Source organism: Marmota marmota, unplaced genomic scaffold (assembly GCF_001458135.2).
Source record: "Marmota marmota marmota unplaced genomic scaffold, marMar, whole genome shotgun sequence".
Lineage (NCBI taxonomy): Eukaryota > Metazoa > Chordata > Mammalia > Rodentia > Sciuridae > Marmota > Marmota marmota.
In genome coordinates, this window is record NW_025999990.1 from 48,073,245 (window position 1) to 48,091,347 (window position 18,103).

The window sequence follows — 18,103 nt, forward strand, 5'->3', positions numbered from 1 at the left end:
GAAATAAGCTATACTAATGTATTATATATTCTCATATATACATACACACAAACTATACTTTTTAAAAGAACATATGTAAATATATATATACAAAATTATACTTTTTCAAAAGCCAGAAATGATAATGATTAACACAAAGTTCAGGTTAGTGGTTAACTTTACAGGATGATGGAGAGTAACATGATAAATTCAACAATCAAGGTGTTAATATGAATCATACATTCAGGAGTGTTTGCTTTATTATTGTGCTTCATAACTTGAAAACATACATTATATCTTTATTGAGCATCTATCATATTTTTGGCAACATCTTTTTAATTGTAGTTGGACACAATACCTTTATTTTACTTATTTATTTTTATGTGGTGCTGAGGATCAAACCCAGGGCCTTGCATGTACTAGGCAAGCTCTCTACCGCTGAGCCACAACCCAGCCTGCAACATTGCTTTATAAAAAAAAAAAATTTACAATATATAGTTAGTACAAAGGACTTTTTATTTTTTTAGTTGTAGATGGACACATATTTTTATGTGGTGTTCAGGATGGAACCCAGTGCCTCACATGTGCTAGACAAGCGCTCTACCCCTGAGCTACAACGCCGGCCCCATGTGCCAAAGAATTTATGTGACCATTATTAGTGGCAAGCACACTGAGTATTCTAAGTATGATTTCCAAATTTATATGTGGGTTCATAATTACATATTTCACACTAAGGACAAAGTAAAAGTTCATTTTGGCTTTTAAATTTCAAATAACATTTTAATACTACCTATAGTCCAGATAAGTTCTATAAATTATACGGATACAGTGAATGGTCTTCCTTTATTAAAAAAAAGAATTGAATACAAATGGTATGTTATCCTTTTCCTCAGCAAAGAGAATAATTTCTAGCTATTAAAGAATAGACAAACACTAAAAGGTCTTCAGAGTAAGCCTGAGATCTGAAATGCAATCTTATTAAATTCTTCACGCATCTTTCCTGATTTTCAAGATCCCCTTTAGGGCTGACTCTTAAAGGGATGTCTACTTTCTTAATATATAAATTTTTCTTATGTTAGTAGTATGCTTTGGAAATTGCCTTAACCCAATTCATGACCTGCAGTTTCACCAGAAAATATATTATTTTATTAATAAAAAGTAGGCTCTGTAAAATGTCAAGTAAATAAATTAAAAGCCAGGGCGGGAGTTGTGGCTCAGTGGTAGAGTGCTTGCTTCACAAGTGTGACGTACTGGCTTTGATCCTCGGCTCCACATATAAATAAACAAACAAACAAACAAACGTATTGTGTGGAAAAAATAATTAATTAAAAGCCAGAATTAAAACGGCCATATGCACATAAATGTCAAAAAAAAAATTCTAGCAGAAAGTTTTCATCTCTCAAAAGCTAAAAATCATCTTTAAAGTAAATTTTATTACTTTTCAAGAAATACTATTTGCATTTCTGAGCCCCTGAACTACACATTAATATCCTCTCCAATAATTTTCTTCCCAAAATTCCACCATGGGTATTTCTGGCAAGAGACGGTCCACAAGGTCAACTTCTGAGTATCTCCTGTTTGAATACAGGAAGACAAAGAACTAGAGTCCTGGACACCTGAGAGTTGGTTCTTGGTAGTCTGTCCAGTAAAATTCCAGCTGGTTGTCGTTTAAATTTCTGAGTGCAGACACCCCCTACACATACTTTAAAGTTTCTTTACCTAACTCATCACACTGATGGAAAAATTTGAGACTGGCTGGGAGGGAAGAAAGTCAGACAAGCCTTATGACAGCAGAGCCAGTGCTCACTGCCAGCGTCTGCAGTGGTGGCTGGACTGGACCAAATGCCATTACGTTCTTTTTATTAATATAAACACGGACAGCGTTCAGCTGAATGTGTTTTCTTCCCCATCTGCAGTCCCTGCCCACCACTTGAAGCCAAAGTTCATCTTGAAAGACCTGGCACTCTCCCAACGTTCCACTGACTTTTCATCCCCAGCACAGTTATATACTACAGAGCAGCTTTTTTGACTTGGAAAATCAGCATTAACTTCATAGAATCGGGACGTTTAAATGAGATGGGCACGGAAGGGGCACTCTGTAAATGACAGCAGCTCCTTGTGCTTCTGCGCAATCTTTCTGGAGTCCCCCCAGTCAGAATGGGAGCCCTGGGAATAGTCTACGTAAGCACAGAGGGCTTCGCTGGAATTTCCCTCTTTTGCTGGGAGGCCTTGGGAAAAACAAATAAAACCTCAGAGCAACGAACGAATGCCATAAATATTATGACTACTACATATCACCGGGCGCAAGCGGGAAACCGCAGCCTCACTCCACCGTGTGACTGCCTTTCCCTTTAAGCATCTGCGGACCCGCCCCGCTTCCGGAGAATGCCGGAAGTAAGAGTACTCCGCCACGCAGTCAGATTCTTCCGCCGAGCGCGGCCCTAGGGCCAAAGGATTCGTTCCCCGGTTCCCCAGATTTCCTCCTCTTGCTCCCGTGCGCCGCTTCCAGCGTCCCGGATTCCCACTTCCCCCTCCACTAGCCCCGGAGACCTTTCCTCGCCGTCCTAAAGCCTAGGCCCTCTGATTCCGCGGAGTGCGGTCCGTGCTGCCGGCAGGACACACCCCCCGAGGACTCACTTCCGGCGACGCCGCGGCGGGGTCGGAGCCCGGCAGGGAGTGAGGCCTAACGAGGCTTTCCTGGGATGGACGCTTTGGCAGTCATGATGCAGGATCTGCTGACCCAGAACCATGCTCTGCGCAGGGAAAACAACGAGCTCATGGACCAGGTGCGGCGCCTGCTGTGCGAGAAAGCCAACCTGCTGGCCCAGGTGCGTCCGCCCGCCTGCCCGGTGGTTTTTCCTGAGGCGTTTAACGGCGACCCCGCTCGGCTCCCCGACTTTCTGATCCAAGCAGCATCGTACGTGAACTTCTTCGAAACCAGATTTTCGAATGACACCCTAAAGGTGGCATTTGTAATCAGCCGCCTCTCTGGGCCGGCGGAGGAGTGGGTGGTCCCCTACATCGAGAGGGAGAGCCCCATCCTGGGTCAGTATGAGCGCTTTGTGGACGCGCTGAAGCGGGCCTTTGGTCGCAATGGGTAGGAAACGGTCCGGCTGGGACTCCCGGTGTTGGAGGGACAGCTGCTGCCCGGGGCTAGCCTTGCTCGCACCACGAACCTGGGCCTGCTTGGCTTTGTTTGACAAGTAGCTCTGGGCTCCTGGCCTTGTCTGAAACTTGGGCGCCAAATGTTCTGGCTAGCCCCAATGCCTTTGCGTTTCCCAGCAACCCAGCTACAACCCAGGTTTGCTGTTCATTAAAGACGTTATTTGATCTGTAAGAATTTAAATAGACATTCCAGACTCAAGTCGTCCTNCATACACACACACACACACACATAATCTTAACGAATGCGTAAGGCCTAAGACAGTACTTGGTTTTACAGAAGAAACAAAAATGATTAAACAAGATTTGTGTCTTCAGGAACATCATTTGTGTTCTGAGGGAAAAAAAGAACTCCCATGCATAGGCTAATGTCTTGTTAATGCTTCTTGTGCATATTTGATTCTTGTTTTATGACTATTTTGTGTTCACTTTTTTTTTTTAATGCACACAACTTAGAAAGCTAGAAAGAAAACCAATCTTGGGCAATTTTGTTGTATTTCTGTAGAAGCTGTGTATGATTCCTAGCAAAATAATGTTAATAATAATAGGTATGTATGGTGGAGTCTTTGAGTTATGTCCACTTGGTTTTATTCCCTTATGCTATATGGAAGAGTATTAGCTCCCTATTTTTGAGTAAAAATCATTTTACATTTGGAGCTGTAGTTTCTCTTCATTAAAGACATTACTTGATCTTTAAAGTTTGGTTTGAAATTTTGTGATTCCCTTTAATGAAGCCAAAGAAGGTAAAAAAAAGGGGGGGGGATTTGTTTACTCTTCTTAAGCAAAAGGTTTCTTGAAAGCCTTTAGGGAGGAAAATCCATAGCATTAATTATACTGTATCTTGTCTTTAACCAAATCTTGCAAAATGGCCCTCGATGGATAGACTATGGATGAAGAAGGTAGGCTCAATGTAATAAGATTTCTAATGAGGAATTCAAGAAGACATTTCCATAAGACTGTGTAGATCATAAAATGACAAATCCATGAACATTATTTAGGGCTGCTTTCAAGAATGTACCAAATTTGAGTTACTAAGACTTTTCTCAAACTTTTTGGCCCCATGCCTAAAAATTCAACTGGGTCTCCAAAGCTGCCTTCTATGAGGTTGTGGCAGGCTCTGGCCCCTGCCAACAGGGAACAGGACTCACTCCCCAACTACTCACATGAACTCATGCACCGAAGTACTCTCTTCTCTCCCTGCCCTGATTCTTGCAGTTTCCACTGCAATTTGTCTTTAAGCATATCTTCAGGGATTTCCAGTTTACATTCAAAATTGGGAAACTGATAGAAGATTTGGTCCCCATAAGAGAACCAGGTGAACTGAAGTCCATCTAAGAAAACTGCACAATTTTCTGGACTTTGATCTTTCTAGCTTTTCTTGGTTTATTAATCAAGTAATGTTCAGGCAATTCTTAATAGATTAAATTAGAGAATTAACTCTAAAGCTAAACAAGCACATTTATTTTTCAAAAATTGTTTTTATTCCCTTTCTGTGCAAGTCATTGAGATTTGACTGTTGGCTAAACAGGCTCATAACATTTTTATTATAGATACCTTAATTTCTTGACAATTGAAGGTAACATGCTGGCAGAGCAGATGACTACTTACACAAACTAGAGATAACCATTAATTCAAGTAAAATTAAATCCTTTTTTTTTCCATTTTGCACAAACTTTATTATTTGAATAGGATAATTTTGTACAAATGAAACAAGAAGCTAGAGCGTTGCAAATAATGTTGCTTTACCAAGAAATAATACATAATTTTAAAACACCAAAATTGAGAGTGGTTTGTACAGTATACACTTTGGCAAAATACCAAATCCTTTGTCTTTTCTTTTCACATGGCCTGCTACTAACAGTCCTTTCCAGTAATTCTCAATATTTAGGCAACATTAGCTTCATGTGGGAACTTATCTAAAACCCCAGTTGCTCAACTGGTATCTGAGAATTTGTACCTCTAACTAAATTTGCTTAGTAATGCTGATAATCACATAAGGATAAATATAAATTAGAAATAAGAAAATACTTAAGGGCCGGGGTTGTGGCTCAGTGGCAAAGCTCTTGCCTCGCATTTGTGAGGCACTGGGTACTATCCTCAGCACCACATAAAAATAAATAACAAAGATATTGCATCCATATATAACTAAATATATTTAAAAGAAAAAGAAAACTACTTAATTCTCCCCAGTGCAAAAAGAAAGATGTATCTCCCCTACCCTTGCCCTGCCACCAATGAGCAAACAGGTGTGCACACACAGGCACACTTCCTTTTAAGCCTTATTTTTTTCTTCTGTGCTTCTGAGAATTGAACTCATTAGACATTACAAGTAGACAAATGCTCTACCAGTGAACTATGTCCCCCAACTGAGAGTAATTTTTTTCTTTTAAACCTATGATGGCCTTGAACTCAAGATCCTCTCACTTTAGTCTCCAGAGTTGCTGGGATTACAGGTATGTGTAAAACTTCTAAAAAAAAAAAAGTCTGCACTTGTTTGAAATGTATGTAAATCCTTCTGAAAGCTAAATTAGCCTCTTGCCAGTTTTACAACCCAGGAATGCTTCCTCAAGAACCTGGTATCCATCCTGTTGAAATTTAAACAAGAAAAAGTACCCCTGGCTCCTGGTTTCTTGGACAGATAGAAGCCTAACTTTGAAGGACACCTGGCTCCAAATTGCAACTCTACCTCCTGTCATAAAGACACAAGAAATCTATTTTTCCCTTGAACAATTAACAAACACAGATGGTCATCAAAATTACCAAGTGAATTTAGAATGAACTTTGTGACAAATGGTGCTAATGAGTCCTCTTAGAAACTAGCTATATCATTTGAGAAGTATGTAATCGACTATATCTGTTCAGCTATATAAAAGGGGGAGATTTCTGTCTTGGCAATCAGTGAATTGCTTGTAATGTGTATAACATTCTAGTCTAATGCTTATTCAATAAAAAACAATTTTTTAAAAACTTTCTCTTCTGTCTTTGTATAAAGGTTTTCTTGGGTTGGCAAGAGGTTTTGTTTTTAATTATATTTTTCCAACATTAGTTTAGGCTACACTTTGAAACCCACTGAACAGTGTGAACAAATGCAGAACTTTACATTTCTCTCTAGAATTTACCTCATTGGTTTCCAGCCTGTTGAATTCTTTTTGAATATTTGCTTTTTCGAATTTTGATTATATTATCCCACTTTATGTCATCTGTAAAACTGATTTAAATTTGTTTTCTGCTTTCCAAATCATTAGTTCTGGAAAGGGATTGGGATGGTTATTGTAGCATTCAGTTTACTTTATTAGTCATTGAACTGCTGAATATCATGTACTGTGCTAAGTGTTGGGGCTACAACTATGAACAAGACCCTCCTCACTCTAGTAGCTTACTACTGGGCAAAGAAAGGCCACTATGATATATTATGCTGCAGTAGGGAGATAGGAAGAGTGTTGGGGTTCAGATGTGGCTTCTTAGGAAAGTCGGCAAAACTGTCATCCAAAGGATGAGTAGGAACGAGGTGAAGGAGAAAAAAATGGTGGTACAGGCAAAGGAATAGTGTTTACAAACACCCAGAATTATGAGACTATGGTATGTATAGGTAACTGCAAATACATAGGTCATTGTAGTTGGAGCAGAGTAATGGGGAAGGATTGGAAAATAGGCAGAAACCAGATTGCTGAGCTTAAGTACAATTTCAACCACCAATTGCACACAACCAATTGCACCATCACCTGGCTTATGTTTCTATTTGATCTGTGTATACTTCACCATTTAGTTATGTAAAACAGGTACACTGGGCATCTATCAAATCTCCTGTGCTAGAAATTCTACAGGAGCAAATGAAGGTAGCTTGACAGGCATATTTACTATTAAATTTATGTTTTTTCCTGGTAATCACTTTCTCAGAAAAAATTTTAACAAATCGTCTATACAATAGTCCATTCTAAAAGGTGCATAAATTTTTAACAGCTGAGGATTAAAGGAGTCTCTTTAATTTCTGGCATACTTAAGTGGGTTTTGTTTTGCATTGTTTTGTTGTTTATTGTTTATATTACACTATGGACAGTTTCAGTCAGTGCCTCAGTATGAATTTCCCTTGAGCTAAGACAGAAATACATTGTTTCCAGAAATACTCCCAGTCCTCTTTATTAATACTGGACTCAGATTCTTCCTATATATGTTTCCTGTTTTAGAAGAGCATGAAAAACTATCAAAATAATAATAACTATCAAAAAGAATTCTGCCTTATAGCATCAGCTAAATCATACATTGGGTCCTTGGGTCAATCCTTTCCTCATTGAAAGACATACTTGAAAGTTTTTTTGTAAACCTTAACTTAGTTCATATAAAATGCAATCCAAACCAAAAGTCAACTAAGGTAAGGGTAGGGAAAGGGAATCCAACAACTGAATAAGGATTCTACCTGGACTATACACCCCACGAAAGAGTTGGGAGAAATGTTTACAATTGGAGGACACAGGCATCGAAATAACGAGAATCTTGTCCCTAGGACAGAGTATTAGGGTTATCCCAAGAAACAGAAGAGAGATTTATTATTGGAGCTGGCTAGCATTATTACAAAGGCCCTTATGGCCTGCTGTTTGCAAGCCGGAGAACAGGAAAGCTGGTGATTCAATTCAGCCCAAGTCCAGTGGCCCAAGAACATGTATGGAGCCACCCCTAGGGCTGATGGCCTTGAGAGGTGGATTCTGAAAATATGGAACTAGAATATTAGCTCTGAACTCCCTACTTCTAAGCTGTGCACATACACTGTGTGTGTGAGAGAGAAAAGATCAGAAGTTACATATTTAAGTATTAATCTAAAAATGCAGCATTGGCTTAATGGGGACAAACAGTAGGGGGTACAGGCTTTGTAATTAGAAACCAGAAGGCTAGTCATGATCGTGTGGTGGCAAAACAATGAATCACAATTTCACATGTGCCATATCTTGGAAGACACATGATAGGAACATAGGATTGGCAAAAATTGTAAGAAAAATATAAAATATTAGTGTTCACTGTCTCCCTTTTGACCACTCTTAAAAAGACAAACTGAGGCTAGGTTAAGTCTACAAGTAGAGTTGAAAGGAATCATGGCTATGCTAAGGAAGCTTACTCTCTAACTTGCAGTCTGATTTGACTAAAATCCCTGTATCTAAGCCTTGAAAGACTGAAGAATGTAAGTGTTCCTATCCCCAAACTGAAGTGGTTATCAATAGTGACCACAAGAAGATAATCTCTGAGATTACCTCCTTCACATAATTACTTGTTGGGGAGGGGGCAGGGCCTAAGAGTTTATTTAACTCATGAATCTGTGGGTCATGTGATTGGTTCGTCTAGTCTTGGCTGGACTCTCTCTGATCTTGGCTGGGCTTCTGCATTTCTAGGGTCTTCTGCTGGACTACTAGTCCAGGTGACCTTGACTGAGACAAGTGGACCACTCAGTTCTGCTTCACTGTCTCATCCTTCAACAGACCAGCCCAGAAATGTTTCCATATTTAAAAGAGAGGAGCAAAAAAATAAAGAATAACCTGCAAGCACTTCTCTGTGTCATGTTTATTAATCCCCATTGCCCACAGCAAGTCACATGGCTAAGCCTAAGGTCAAGGAATGTGGCAGGAGCAGTGATGGGTAGGAGGCAACTCATACCAGCCCATTTGAGTTTATTGGTGAATTTTTAGGAATTTGGCAAGCTGATTGTAAGACAGACATTGTTTGAAATTAAATTACACACTCATAATTAAATAAAATTATATTAAAATTAAAATGAAATTATATTAAAACAAAAGAAAATACTTAAAATTCATGACTTCCTGATTATTTTACTGCATCTTTTCTGTGGTCTGTCCTCCTAAGGTTTTGTGTATTGTACCTGCTGGAAACATGACATCGTGTTTCAGTTGTATTGTACTAGCAGCATCAGTCATCCTAGAAGTATTGACACCAGGTCTAGTCAAGCTTTCAGATGACTGTAGTTCCAAGCCAATATTCTAACTGAATCTCACGAAGGACCCTGGGCCAAAAACAGCCAGCTAAACTGCTCCTGAATTCCTGGCCCACAGGAATAGTGAAATCATGCATTTATTTTTATTTTAAGCCAGGAAGCTTTGAGATGATTTTTTATGCAGCAATAGATAACTGACGAGCATTATCAAGTTGATACAATACAGATGGGGAAAATTAATGAGGATGCCTTCAGATGAGAAGGTGTTTGTTAGTCCAAGGATGTGAGGGAGGAGGAAGGGATGAAGGGAGTAGTTCTTCTAGACTTCCTTTTCCTGGTGGGTATGGTTGGGGGACACGCTTTCTGGGTCCTTGCACAGCTGGTCCTCTGTGTTGTCACTCTTGAGTGTGGCACTGTGCCAATAGCTTCAACCACATCTGTCCTAACTAACTCCCTGCCAGTCCATTGCTCACATTGGTCTTGTCTACTTCTTTAAAAGTTTACACAAATAGTTCATTTGGTTTACCTGGAGAGACTCGGATGTCTATTTTTAGTCTGGAATATTAGAGACAAATAAGGGAATATTGAATATTAGTAACAGACTCATTCTTCACCTTGATACAGGAATAGCATTGTCATTTTGATGATATATTGTGTACATCTCACATTTCTCTCACTGGACTCTGTTGTTCAAAGCCAGCTCTTTGTTAGGTGACCATAAGTGTCTGCATCAGAAATTAAAACAAGTAGGATTTCCAGTTGTTTTAAAGATGAGAAAAGAATAGGTTGATAGAGGCATTTTCCATCTTAAAAAATCTTCTTGAAAATGAAACAAAAAATGTATTTAAAGTCATGAAAAATGCATTGACTGATCTTTAAAATTCAAGCAAGCACAAAAAGCAGGATAATTAAAGAAGACAAGCTAAAAGCCCCAAAAAAAAGACATGAAGCTTGACTAATAAGCATGTTTAAAATAAATAATGTATTGCCATGAGTTATTGATGATTTTACATCTTCTGAGTGCTGAAAAAAAATGTAACAAGGCATGATTTATAAAAGGTCATCAAGAGCAAATAAGAATGCAACCAGTTCCTTGCTTATCTTGCCACTGATTAAAGTTGTAAAAAGAAAAGGAGATAGATAAGCAGAAGGGAAAAAAGAGAAGTGGTAATAGAGGTCCTTACTTGATGAATAGTGTCACAGCAAAACTCTTGTCCATTCAGCAACTGAGAATGTGACCTTGCATGAAATATGGGATCTTTGCAGAAGTAGTTAGTTAAGATGAAGTCATATCAAATTAGTTCTAAATCCAATCTGACTTGTGTCCTTGTGAGAGGAGGAGAGGATGCAGAGAAACTCAGAGACACACAGGAAATAAAGCCACGTGACCTCAGAGGCAGGGACTGGGTGATGTAGTTTCAAGCCAAGGAAGCCAAATGTTGCCAGCCACCACCAGAAACTAAGACAGGCATGCACAGATTCTGGAAACACTGCCTTACCGGCACCTTGGTTTCAGCCTCCAGAATGGTGAGAGAATCTTATTTCTGTTGTTTTAAATTGCCGAGTTTTGGGCTTTGTTATGCAGTCCTGAAAAAATAATACACAAGTCAAAAAATGAAAATATTTTAAATCAATATTTAATTTCAGAAAGTAAAAGATGCCTTAGACACCTTAAAGTAAAAAAATAAATAAATAAACAAAAAAAACATGGAACTATTACAATAATAAGAACCATGATTTCTAACTCAAATATTGAATTTAATATTTACTTTTGCCCTAATCAGTGAGCAACATATCACTGTCATCTATTTGAATATCAGTTATGTTCAATAAGTATCCAGCAATTATTAGAAGTAATAGTACAGCTAATAGAAGACTAAGAATACTAAGAACTGGGGTTGATAAAAAGGTGAATTTTATAAATTACAAGCTTCAAGTAACTTCACTTGTTAGGAAAACTTGACAAATAACCAAAGAACCCAGTGCAATAAAAGAAGATATATTAAGTACAGTCAGACTGAACTCTAGTAAAGGGCTGAAAACGAAGACCAATACTAATGGTTCTGAAGCATCAAAAGAGAGAATGGGGAGAAGTGACTGACCAGGATATCAAGGCACTTAGTGGGGACAAAAACAATGTCTGAAAGTGAGGCCATGCTAAAGAAATCTGAGTGAGGATAAACATATTCAAACACATCTCTTTTTTAGAGATAAATTGTACCAGATGCTGGGCAATATTAGCCAATGTTCCCTTTCTGCTTTGGATTTCCTGATAAGTTCTCTATTTGTATCTTCCTTGTGGAATTTGGACAGTCAGGGCACTGGCCTAGTGTGGGGCTAGAACTAATTATTAATGTATCAAAAGTATAAAGGAGGCTTGTGACCATAGATAGCACCAAAGGATGTAGAACAAGATATGAAAAAATGGTAAAAGAAGCCTGGTGTGGTGGTGCATGCCTGTAATTCCAGCGGCTTGGGAGGCTGAGACAATAGGATCGTGAGGCTGGAAGCCAGCCTCAGCAATGGCGAGGCACTAAGCAACTCAGTGAGACCCTGTCTCTAAATAAAATAGAAAATAGGGCTGGGAAGGTGGCTCAAGTGGTTGAGTGCCCCTGAGTTCAATCCCTGGTACCAAAAAAAAAAAAAAAAATGATAAAAGCAAAACAGGTTTGAAGCACATTATTTAATGAGAACAGAAGTTAATTTGGGGTTTCAAATCAATCATTCTTAACTTAAAAATACCCTGTTCTATAATGACTCTCATTTAATGTAACTATAAAACTCAAATACTTTATTATTTTCTATTAAAATCAGTTAATGTTTAAGTATCATTTACTTTAAAAGTCTAGTTTTTATTTCAAAATCAGCTATGCAACTAATTAAAATTGATTATCAGATATTTGGGAAGCAACCCTATTATTGAATTAATTTATAATTAAGTGCATATATCCTCAATTGCTTAATCTCATTACTTTAAAATATTTCTTTTCATAATGCCACTTTAGATATTTTAATGGTGATCATCATTATACATTAAAATTTGTATAACCACAGGAAGTCATTATGAATTTTTATGTAGGATCCCATAATTCAATAAATTTGCTTTTAAAGAGCTGATGGACTTCCAGGACCCAGATCTTGCTGTCTAACATTGCTACTGAATAAGGGAACCATAGTTCCTTGGAGAAATGATTGATTCTAGGGATGGAGCAGAGAATAGACAACATAAGCCTGGAACATGTTATACTTCCAAAAAGTAAGGAAGTACTAACACAGTAAGTAAGTTATCAAAAGATGCAGCATGTCAAAGACACATGGAAGCTGTCCTGAAAAAGTTTGCAATGGACAAAGCTAGAGAAATTTGAGTGTTGGGTCATAATCCACAGAACATAATAAATACCCATGAGTCCATATTCATATCAATAAATCATTGAGTAATAAGTGAATAAAAACTGAGAATAAACAAATCTATATAAAAAATTTTCAAATAATATGTGGACTCTCCACCTTCAAAGGATTAGAGCTTCTTTCCCTGTCCTTTGTGTGTTGATTGTGCTTGGTGACTCGGTTCCAAAGTGTACTATGTATAAACATTGAGAGGAATGTAACCACAGTGGGGAAACCTGGCCAGCATCCCCTCACCAGGTTATCATTATCAGTGATGAGCTGTGATGGTAACCTGTGTCCTTGATACTATGTGATGAGAATGGCATTTCACCTCTGTGGTCTTCCTCCCCCATTGTGGTTTGGATATGAGCTGTCCCCCCAAATCTCCTGTGTTAATGCAGGAATGTTAGGAGGTGAAATGATTGGATTATGAGCGCTGTACTCAGCTCCATCCTAGTGTGAATGGACTAGTAACTGTAGGCTGGTGGGGCATGGCAGGAGGAGGTGGGTCACTGGGGGCATGCCCTGGAAGGGGTCATCTTCTCTATGGCCCCTTCCCAGCTCCCTGCTTCTTCACCATGAAATGAGCAGTGTTCTTCTGCCATGCCCTTGTGCCATGATGTCCTGCCTTGCCTTGGGCTCAGAGCCACGAAGATGGCCTACCATGAACCGAACCTCTGAAGCCATGGGCCAAATTAAAATTTTCCTCCTTTAAGTTGTTCTCATTGGGTATTTTGGGCACAGTGACAAAAGGCTAACCAGCACCTCCCCCAAATGCACAGTCTCAGAGTAACTATAAGGAAAACATCAGACAAGCCAAAATGAGGAACATTCAACAAAAAAAAAGAACAGCAATCTCAGAGATAAAATACAAAGTGATCCCTATGATTGCCCTAGCTTACAGCAGGTGAGAGTTTCCAGTGGCAGAGCAGGGAGGGAAAGCCCAAGCAAAGCCTGGCTGTCCCCTGAGTTAAGAATCAGCAGAGGCCAAGGCAGCTGTTATTCATGGGGCAGAGAAGGGAAAGGATAGAGCTATGCAGAGAGTAAGCCCAGAGCGATCCCCTGAATACTTTAGCTGAGTCTTGTGAGTGAAGAAATGGTGGAGGCAAACAGAAGCAAGCAGAACAATCCTTAGATCTCACTGAAGGCTAGGGATAGTAAAGGTGTAAAGAGCTCCTGACCTGTGGGCACAGAGGAGGATCCACAGAAGGCTACTCCCTCTTAGAGGGGCAACAATATCCCTACAATAATGGCTGTCCTGGTCTGCCTACCAAAGGTCTAAGTCAAGCCTAAAAAGAACAAACATTTTTTAAGAAATTAACTGCATCCCAGACCAACAAGATCAAACTGTTTTTAAAGAAATTAACTACATCTCAGAGCAAAGGTCAACATGGATTAAGAAATATAGGAATCTCTTATTGAACAAGGTAAATCCAAAATGTATTAAACCAAACCTTCCATACCCAAAAAACTAATCCAAAGAAGCAGGAAAATATGGCTCATCACAAGAAGAAGAAGAAGAAGAAGAAGAAAAACACCATTTCTTTAAAGAAACAGACTTAGAAATGACACCAAGGGGCTGGGGCTGGGGCTCAGTGGTAGAGCTCTCGCCTTTCACATGTAAGATCTTGGGTTCAATCCTCAGCACCACATAAAAATAATCAAATAAAAGAAAGGTATTGAGTCCAACTACAACTAAAAAATAAATATTAAAATAAAAAGAGATGACAGTACCAGTAGACAAAATGTTTAAAAACCTACTATAATTCTACTCCATGTGTTCACAAAACTGGAGAAAAACTTAAACATGATAAGGAAACAAAGAAAAAATATACCAAAAACCCAAATCCAAATTCTAGAGAGAAAAATTATGATATCTGAGCTGGGAAAATTCCAGTAAGTAGAATCACCTACAGACTAGAAACTAAAAAACCAGTGAGTGAACTTGAGGACACAAAATGAAACCAGGGGGAAATGCTGGAAAAAGTAAGTTAAACTGGGAAACAGCATGAAGCAGACTAACATCTGTGTAATGGGAATCCCAGAATAAGGGAAGAGAAACGGAGAAGCCAAAAAGTTGTGACAGCATATTATGAGGAACTCTTAAAACTAAATAAATTTGAATAAACAACAAACACAATTCTCATAAACAACAAGGCAACCGATTTTAACTGACTTTTTGCCAAGGAAGGATGATATACAGACAACAAAAAAGAACATAAGGAGATGCTCAAAATCATTAGTCTTAAGGAACTGCAAATTAAAAGCACTACATACAATATCACAATGGCAAAACTTAAAACGATTGACCATGCTTAGTACTGGCATAGATACAGAGCAATTAGTATGCTCATGCAATGTTGGTTGGAATGTAAATGATACAACTTTAGAAAACAATTTGACAGTTTTTAAAAAGTTAAACACACACTTACCATACACTACAGCCAACCCACTCATAAGAATTTATGCAAGAAAAATGAAAGCATGAGTCCCGGCATGGCATACAAATATCATAGGAGTTTTGTTTGCAATAAAACCTGGAGGAATGATAAAAAGGTTAATCTTTTTAAAATCTTAATGTAATTATATATATTTATATATTTATACATATGTCATATACTTTAATTATAGTGTCATGATATATATCATGATACATATATCATGACACCATATGATAGGTACATATCTCACATTTATTTCAAAAGTTATATATACATATATATGTGTATGTGATATATATATCTTATTGGGGGGAAAATTGAAGCAAAACATGGTAGTCACAATTTTTGATAATCACTAAGGTTCCCACCCCTGGTATATATGACCAATATAATCCCTACCCTTTGAGTGTGGGCAGGAACTGTGACTATAATAAGACACCATGCTTGTGATTAGATCGCATTATATGGAAGCAGTGAAAGGACAATATAGATGTAATTAAGGCCCCAAACCAATTGACTATGGATTAAACCTAAGGGAAATTATCCTTAGAGGGCCTGACCTAATCAGGTAAGCTATGCTCCTAATACTCCAAAATTGTAATAATGAATGTGCATTGAAATAGACTATTCATTTGTAGTAATTTTTTACACAGCAATAGAAAAAGAATACGTGTGAAAAATTGAACTAATGCAGATGATGATATAAATGGTAGTCTGGACGTGAATGGAGATGAAATTAGTTGGAAGAATTCTCAGTAATTCACCAAGAATGTCACTCACAGAGATAGAGTTAAGAAAAATAAGAATCATAATACTGGAAAAAGTACTTATGAAATGTAAAAAATAGGTTGAATAGCCAGGACCTCCATATCTGATGGAAGTTCAAGCACACTCCAGAGGCAAGAAAAATAAAGCATCCACAATAGAATATTAAGAATGAAAAGCAATTCTTAAAACCTAACAGAGGCTCAGAACAAATTACATGTAAAGAAATAACAAACTTCTCATCAGCCACCATAGGTGCCAAGAGGTACCATAGGTACTTTGTCTGCAAAGTTTTGAAGGAAGTAACTTAAAAGAATAGTAATAGAATAATTCCTTGCTAAACTGTTATTCCAAAGAAAGAACTAATGGCACTAGTTTAAAGATTAAAAGGATTACCATTCACCAACACTCACCACAAAAACTATTAATGATGTGTATTAACAAAAAAGAAAATGAACAGTGAAGAAAGTAATGGGATCGATAAACAGTGACAATATGAAACATTAGTAAATTATTTTGCTAAACTGAATTAACTATGGATTATTTAAAAAGAGAGCCTTTGTGTGTTTTTAAAAAGATAAATTCAAAACTTTAAAGAAAAATAACTTGATGGGAGAAGGGGACTAAAGTCCTTACTATATTGAGAATAAAAAAGATCCCCCAATTTGTATTTGTAACTTTTAGATCATGTTAAATGCTTAATATTAATCACTTAAGATATGAGTAGAAGTTCTAGTTTCTTCAACAGTAAAACAGGTGGAAGTGATAAATAGAGAACATGTATAAAGACAGAATAAAGAATAAAAAGCAGAAAAGAGAAAAAGAATGAAATGAAAAAGCTTAATAAGGGAAGACATAAACAATACCTACAGCAGAAAGAAAGAATTGCTAAATAGGACCTCACTGAAATTAAAATGTTTTGCATTGCAAAAGACAGTGTCAAGAGAATAAAGATAGAAGCCACAGGCTGGGAGATTAGGAGAGTAGGAGAAAATCACTATAAAAAACAAAACAAATGATAAAGAACTATTATCCAAAATACACAAAGAACTCTGAAAACTCAACAGTAAGGAAACAAACAACTTGATTTTAAAATGGTCCAAAAATCTTAACAACCACTTCACCAAAGGAGATATATAGATGACAAATAAGCATCATCTGTCATCAGGGAATTGCAAAGTAGAACAAAGAGATACACTCCACACCTATTTGAATGGCCCCAATCCAGAACACTGACAACACCAAATGCTGATGAGGATGTGTAGCAACAGGAACTCATGGCTGGTGGAGATGAAAATGGTACAGCCACCTACTGACACTAGTCTCTTCACACTGAACATACTCTTACCATATGGCAAGCTGTTGTAGTCCTCCTTGCTATTTACCCAAAGGAGATAAAAATATGTCCTCACAAAACCTGCACATGGATGTTTATAGCAGCTTTATTCAGAAGTGCCAAAACTTAGAAGCAACCAAGATGTCCCCTAGTAGTTAAATGGATAAATACATTGTGGTACAGCCAGACATGTAATTTTCAACACTAAAAAGAAATGTGCTATCATATCAAGTCATGAAAAGACATGAAGGAAACTTAAATGCATATTACTAAGTGAAATAAGTCAGTAGAAAAAGGATATACTATATGATTCCAACCACATAATGTTATAGAAAAAACAAAAACTATGGAAATAATAAAATGATCGGTGATTGCCAGGGTTAGGGAGGAGGAAGGGGTTAATAGGTGGGGTGCAGGAGGAGTTTTAGGAAAGTAACTTCTCTGTATTGTAACTATAGTGATAGACACCTGTCGTTATAAATTATCTAAACCCATAAAACTTATACCACCAGGAGTAAACTCTATCGTAAGCTATGTACTTTGAGTGATCATGATGTGTCAATGTGGCTTAACTAATTGTAATAGATTATTGGGATGTTGATAATAGGGAAGGTATATCAGGTGTGTGGGGAAGGGGTATATGAGAAATCTATTTATGTTCTACTCATTTTTTTTCTGTGAACTTAAAAGTGGCTACTGGGAAGTAATGAGGTAACTGGGGGCACTCCTCTTAGAAGGGATTAATGCTCATTCGTGGAATAAGTTATTTCCCCCAAGAGTAGATTGTTATAAAAAGAGTGAGCCTGGACCCTGAATCATTCTGATTTCCTAATATCAGATATTTCACATTTCTCACCATGTGATATCCTCTGCACACATTCTCACTGTTGTAATGCCAGCTGCCATGAAGCCAAACCAATGGGGCTGCCTGATCCTGGACTTTTGTTCTCTAAAACTGTGAGCTAAATAAAACTCTTTATCAAGTATCTCGGTCTCAGGCATTTTATTATAGCATCAGGCAATGGACTAACATAGATGACACCATTTTTATACTCACTTCCCTTCCAAATAATAGCAAAGGCCATTTTTAGGAAAGCA

The 18,103-nt window shown here is 37.8% G+C and overlaps 2 protein-coding genes across 5 annotated transcripts in view; one reads left to right on the forward strand and one right to left on the reverse strand.

The window, feature by feature from the left end:
- The first annotated feature begins 2,681 nt into the window (after positions 1-2,681).
- On the forward strand, positions 2,682-3,080 carry LOC107139356 (protein LDOC1-like). The gene has a single exon (XM_015482220.1). The coding sequence runs from the start codon at positions 2,682-2,684 to the stop codon at positions 3,078-3,080; it is 399 nt and encodes a 132-aa protein (XP_015337706.1).
- Positions 3,081-5,870: 2,790 nt separating this feature from the next.
- Zbtb14 (zinc finger and BTB domain containing 14) overlaps positions 5,871-18,103 on the reverse strand; it is a 36,834-nt gene continuing 24,601 nt past the window's right edge. The window contains exons 4-6 of one of the 4 annotated variants that reach the window (XR_007348883.1): positions 14,896-15,000; positions 10,576-10,663; positions 5,871-9,631 (exon numbers count right to left, since the gene is read on the reverse strand). The gene's annotated coding sequence lies outside the window, so the exon portion shown is untranslated. Of the gene's footprint in view, positions 10,664-14,895; positions 15,001-18,103 lie in introns of all 4 variants that reach the window. The other 3 variants (XR_007348885.1, XR_007348882.1, XR_007348884.1) reach the window with 3 other exon arrangements.